Source organism: Oncorhynchus kisutch, linkage group LG22 (assembly GCF_002021735.2).
Source record: "Oncorhynchus kisutch isolate 150728-3 linkage group LG22, Okis_V2, whole genome shotgun sequence".
NCBI lineage: Eukaryota > Metazoa > Chordata > Actinopteri > Salmoniformes > Salmonidae > Oncorhynchus > Oncorhynchus kisutch.
In genome coordinates this window covers 7456519-7462735 of record NC_034195.2, presented here as the reverse complement: position 1 = coordinate 7462735, position 6217 = coordinate 7456519, and the positions used below count along the sequence as shown (strand labels likewise).

General features: G+C 42.4%; 1 protein-coding gene across 1 annotated transcript in view; it reads left to right on the top strand.

The window, feature by feature from the left end:
• Nucleotides 1-753: 753 nt before the first annotated feature.
• Nucleotides 754-6217, top strand: part of itga11b (integrin, alpha 11b) — an 85720-nt gene continuing 80256 nt past the window's right edge. The window contains exon 1 of the mRNA XM_031801739.1: nt 754-933. Coding sequence (XP_031657599.1) covers nt 885-933 — 49 coding nt within the window. The 5' untranslated portion in view covers nt 754-884. The remainder of the gene's footprint in view (nt 934-6217) is intronic.

Below are 6217 nucleotides of genomic sequence, written 5' to 3'. Positions count from 1 at the left end.
CATGTAGTGTGTGTGTCTCAGTGCATATTTTTTTTGGGGTGTAAGTGACCTGTGTCCCAATCAGTGTAACATATGCCCTAAAAATTGTCAGAGACTCCAGCCACACTAGTCATAGACTGTTCTCTCTGCTACCGCACGGCAAGCCGTGCTGGAGCTCCAAGTCTAGGTCCAAGAGGCTACTAAACAGCTTCTACCCACAAGCCATAAGACTCCGGAACATCTAATCAAATGGCTACCCAGACTATTTGCATTGCCCCTCCCTTTCTCTTTTACGCTGCTGCTACTCTCTGTTATTATCTATGCATCGTCACTTTAATAACTCTACCTACATGTACATATTACCTCAATTACTTCAACCAACCGGTGCCCCGCACGTTGACTCTGTACTGGTACCCCCTATATATAGTCTTGCTATTGTTATTTTTCTATTGTTCTTTGGTTACTTGTTCCTTTTATTAGATGTTATTCTTGTACTTTTTAAAATGCATTGTTGGTTAAGAGCTTGTAAGTAAGCATTTCACTGCAAGGTCTACATCTGTTGTATTCAGCGCATGTGACTAATAAAATAGGATTTGATGTTTGTATACAGTAAGAGTGTGAATGAGTCTGTTTGTATCTGAGAGTGAATGTGTGTGTGTGGGTGTGTGCGTTCGTTCGTGCATGCATGAAAGAAAGTCCACATTGATAGGTGAGGAAGCATCAAGTCCTGGCCGTATATGCACTATATACACCTCTCAGCTGTGCCTCAGTCAACCAGAGCTAGCCCCCTCCTACTTCCCTCAGATATAGTGAGGCTGTGGAATAGCAGTGGAGTCAATAAGAGCAGAAGCCTTGAAACGAGAGCACAGGATCAGCCCCCCAAACATACACACTCTTTCACACAAATGGAATACTACTGCAGCCTGCTGCTGTGGACCTGTGCCCTCCTGCCAGGTGAGTGTGTGAGTGACTATGTGAGTGAGTGAGTGAGTGAGTGAGTGAGTGAGTGAGTGAGTGAAAGGGGAAAATAAGGGATCGATGGAGAGTTTGTATGTGTTACAGAATGACAATAAACGTGAGAGAGTTCGTATGTAATTTAATTGGGACTGTAAGAGTTTGAGCATGTTTGTAAAAGTGTGTGTGACCTCTGGAGTCAGGATAAGAGAGCATGTGGAAGAGGTGTGTGTGTGTGCGAAATGTGTTTTTGTATCTCAGTGAGCGAAGGTGAGATGAATGTCTCTGGATTAGTTTAAGTCAGGTCGTTCCTTTTGTTAGACAGACGAGCAGAGTTGGCAAGAGTTTCTCAGTTATTTTGTGGTATTGCTTTTAGGCCATTTGGGAAGTTAACGACTAGTCCATGTGAGGAGGTGTGTCCACCTGTTCCTCGTCTCTAGAGGCACAGAGTGTGTGAGATGAGCCAACAGCATGATGCACGAATCCGGCATGGCCTCATACCTTGTCAAAACTATTGCTCTTCTGAGACCCTCTGTCTGTCGGCCTCCTCTTTAAGCCTCCCTCTGGGATGATGCAAGGAGGAATGATGCTATCTGCTCTCAGCGCAGCTCTCAGAGTTTCCACTCGTTGTAAAGATCTGGCCATTAGACTGATTCGGGATCAGCCAGTGCTGTAGCTCAACTGCAGCTCAACCCAGGCTACATTTGAGTCATTAATGAGCCTTTACATTTCCAAAACATTTGTGTTTTTTGATTGCTTATTATGATTGCTTATGGGTACCTTCATGTGTGTGTAAAATATTACTGTTCTCAGATTTTCAGTTCCTGTATATTTGACTATGACATGTGATTGTCTCACCTTGGATGCACATGCACGTCACACAGTGACGTCATTTTGAATATTGAACATGTCCCCATGATTTGTTAAGTTTATTAGGATCCCCATTAGCTCTTGCACATGTAGCATCTACTCTTCTTGGTGTCCACATAAAATGTACAAATGTTAAAGACTTATCGCTTCTTCTTCTATACCCTCTTTCCACTGATATAAAGCTTATTCCATAACACGGGGCTTGTGAAAGCAGTGGTTTTCTACACAAGAGGATATGGACAAGAAAATCGTCAAGATGAGACTCATTTGGTAAAAGTGAAACAGATACAGATGGCTAAAGTCAGAGTAGGACAGGGTGTTACGTATGCAGAGGCAGTGAGAAGGGTTGAGGGTAGAGAAGGGCCAACTGCAACAGTGAATGTTCCCATTTCAGCATGTGGACCCCAGAAACCGTGTGTTCAGATCACAGAAAATGTGCACTGTTGTGTAATGGCTGAATGTTTTCTGGGAAATATCTGCAGAGGATCGACAGAAGATGTTGGAAGAAGTGCTGCCCTCCCAGGCCCGTGGGCCGAAGAGTGACTAATATGGATCTTATGGGTAGTGGGATAGGGATGGGTATTGTAGTACAGTGGGGCAAAAAAGTATTTAGTCAGCCACCAATTGTGCAAGTTCTCCCACTTAAAAAGATGAGAGAGGCCTGTAATTTTCATCATAGGTACACTTCAACTATGACAGACAAAATGAGAAAAGAAAATCCAGAAAATAGCATTGTAGGATTTTTTATGAATTTATTTGCAAATTATGGTGGAAAATAAGTATTTGGTCACCTACAAACAAGCAACATTTCTGGCTCTCACAGACCTGTAACTTCTTCTTTAAGAGGCTCCTCTGTCCTCCAAATGTTACCTGTATTAATGGCACCTGTTTGAACTTGTTATCAGTATAAAAGACACCTGTCCACAACCTCAAACAGTCACACTCCAAACTCTACTATGGCCAAGACCAAAGAGCTGTCAAAGGACACCAGAAACAAAATTGTAGACCTGCACCAGGCTGGGAAGACTGAATCTGCAATAGGTAAGCAGCTTGGTTTGAAGAAATCAACTGTGGGAGCAATTATTAGGAAATGGAAGACATACAAGACCACTGATAATCTCCCTCGATCTGGGGCTCCACTCAAGATCTCACCCCGTGGGGTCAAAATGATCACAAGAACGGTGAGCAAAAATGCCAGAACCACACGAGGGGACCTAGTGAATGACCTGCAGAGAGCTGGGACCAAAGTAACAAAGCCTACCATCAGTACCACACTATGCCGCCAGGGACTCAAATCCTGCAGTGCCAGACGTGTCCCCCTGCTTAAGCCAGTACATGTCCAGGCCCGTCTGAAGTTTGCTAGAGAGCATTTGGATGATCCAGAAGAGGATTGGGAGAATGTCATATGGTCAGATGAAACCAAAATATAACTTTTTGGTAAAAACTCAACTCGTCGTGTTTGGAGGACAAAGAATGCTGAGAACACCATACCTACTGTGAAGCATGGGGGTGGAAACATCATGCTTTGGGGCTGTTTTTTGCAAAGGGACCAGGACGACTGATCCGTGTAAAGGAAAGAATTAATGGGGCCATGTATCGTGAGATTTTGAGTGAAAACCTCCTTCCATCACAAGGGCATTGAGGATGAAACATGGCTGGGTCTTTCAGCATGACAATGATCCCAAACACACCACCCGGGCAACGAAGGAGTGGCTTCGTAAGAAGCATTTCAAGGTCCTGGAGTGGCCCAGCCAGTCTCCAGATCTCAACCCCATAGAAAATCTTTGGAGGGAGTTGAAAGTCCGTGTTGCCCAGCAACAGCCCCAAAACATCACTGCTCTAGAGGAGATCATGGAGGAATGGACCAAAATACCAGCAACAGTGTGTGAAAACCTTGTGAAGACTTACAGAAAACGTTTGACCTCTGTCATCGCCACAAAGGGTGTATTGAGATAAACTTTTGTTATTGATCAAATACTTATTTTCCACCACAATATGCAAATAAATTCATAAAAAATCCTACAATGTAATTTTCTGGATTTTTTTCCCTCATTTTGTCTGTCATAGTTGAAGTGTACCTATGATGAAAATTACAGGCCTCTCTCATCTTTTTAAGTGGGAGAACTTGCACAATTGGTGGCTGACTAAATACTTTGGAGCTACAAACGTATAATTTCGAAAGCGGATCGCCAATATGGAAAGGGGAAACTCTCAGCAACTGGTTGTTTTGCTCTACGACGCACACAAGTGTTAGGGGAGTCATCTGAAGGTAACACAGTACTAGGCTGTAAAAATGTCATAATGTACATAGCGGTAAATAGTGCTTTTAAAATGTCTTATATCTTTCAGACATAGGACACTCTTCAAAACATTATTCCTTATCTACAAATGTGTTATTTAACAGGTTTCTATGGGCTATAGCAGTTAAAGGCCAATATCCATATTTCATCAAATCAGGTTTTTATGTATTTTTTTATGCCTACAGGGGCCCTACAATTCTAAGTCGTAGTCTAAATGATCCATCTTAAAGATGCACTCCAGGATCTTAAGCACAACAAATGTGTAACATACCGTACGAATTGGATTCGTTTACATACATGTATTCAAATTGCTATTGTATTCAATGTATTTGTAGAACCTAACATATAATATGAAATGAATGACGTAGTACACAATTGGATGACACAGCACTCCAAAAAACGGGATCACTTTTGACTCGTGAACACAACTTTCTAAACTACAGGCTGAAATGTTGAAAAGAATTTGAGAGTGCATCTTCAAAACAATTCCATATCGTAGCTTAGTAGATTTTGCAATCTAATGGCTTAGACCTACAGGGGTTAAGATGAATGCACTTACCCGTGTCTCTGGATAAGAGCATCTGCTAAATGACTAAAATATCAAATGTAAATTTTCTCATATAAACATCTCATATTACTGTATAGAATGATGTTTAAAAAATATATACAGTATATTAATGTAACAAATGTATTATTTGTAGATTTCTTTCTAAAAATGTAGTTAATTGTTACATTTGACTGTGTTAAACCTAGCAATACAACTTATTTCTCTAAGAGTGAGGTGGCTATATAGCATTTTGCAAAAAAAAGTACAACAAAGTGATAGATTTGAAAGAAATACATCAATTAATAAGTAATAATAGTAATTAGTAATTGAACAACCCCACGCCGTGATTATATGGTGGAAAAACATACCAATCTCTTTCACAAGTTCTTTTAAACAAGCTTTAAGCTAATTTACCAACATATAGTGCCTTCGAAAAGTATTCAGACCATTTGACTTTTTCCACATTTTGGTACGTTACAGCCTTGTTCTAAAATTGATTACATTCTTTTTTCCCTCATCAATAGACACAATACCCCATAATGACAAAGCAAAAACCGTAAAAAAATTTATTTTAAATTTTTGATAAATTATTACAAATAAAAACTGAAATATCACATTTACATAAGTATTCAGACCCTTTACTCAGTAATGTGTTGAAGCAAATTTGGCAGCGATTACAGCATTGAGTCTTCTTGGGTATGAGGCTTGTGTAACGGCTTTCTTCCTGGGAAGGAGAGGCGGACCAAAACGCAGCTTGGTTATAGTTCATGGTTATTTAATAAGAGACACTTAACATGAACTAACTACAAAACAATAAACGTGAAAACCGAAACAGTCCTAACTGGTGCAGAAAACACAAAGACAGGAAACAACCACCCACAAAACCCAACACAAAACAGGCTTCCCAATCAGAGACAATGATCAACACCTGCCTCTGATTGAGAACCATATCAGGCCAAACATAGAAATAGACAAACTAGACACACTACATAGAATGCCCACCCAGCTCACGTCCTGACCAACACTAAAACAAGGAAAACACACAAGAACTATGGTCAGAACGTGACAGTACCCCCCCCCCCCCCCCAAGGTGCGGACTCCGACCGCACAACCTAAACCTATAGGGGAGGGTCCCGGGTGGGCATCTGTCCGCGGTGGCGGCTCTGGCGCTGGACGTTGACCCCACTCCATAATTGTCTTAGTCCACCTCCTTAGCGTCCTTTGAGTGGCAACCCTCGCCGCCGACCTTGGCCTAGGAACCCTAACAAAGGGTCCTCGGGACTGAGGTAGCTCAGGACTGAAGGGTAGTTCATGACCGAGGGGTAGCTCAGGACCGAGGGGTAGCTCAGGACCGAGGGGTAGCTCAGGACCGAGGGGTAGCTCAGGACCGAGAGGTAGCTCAGGACCGAGAGGTAGCTCAGGACCGAGAGGTAGCTCAGGACCGAGAGGTAGCTCAGGACTGAGAGGTAGCTCAGGACTGAGAGGTAGCTCAGGACTGAGAGGTAGCTCAGGACTGAGAGGTAGCTCAGGACTGAGAGGTAGCTCAGGACTGAGAGGTAGCTCAGGC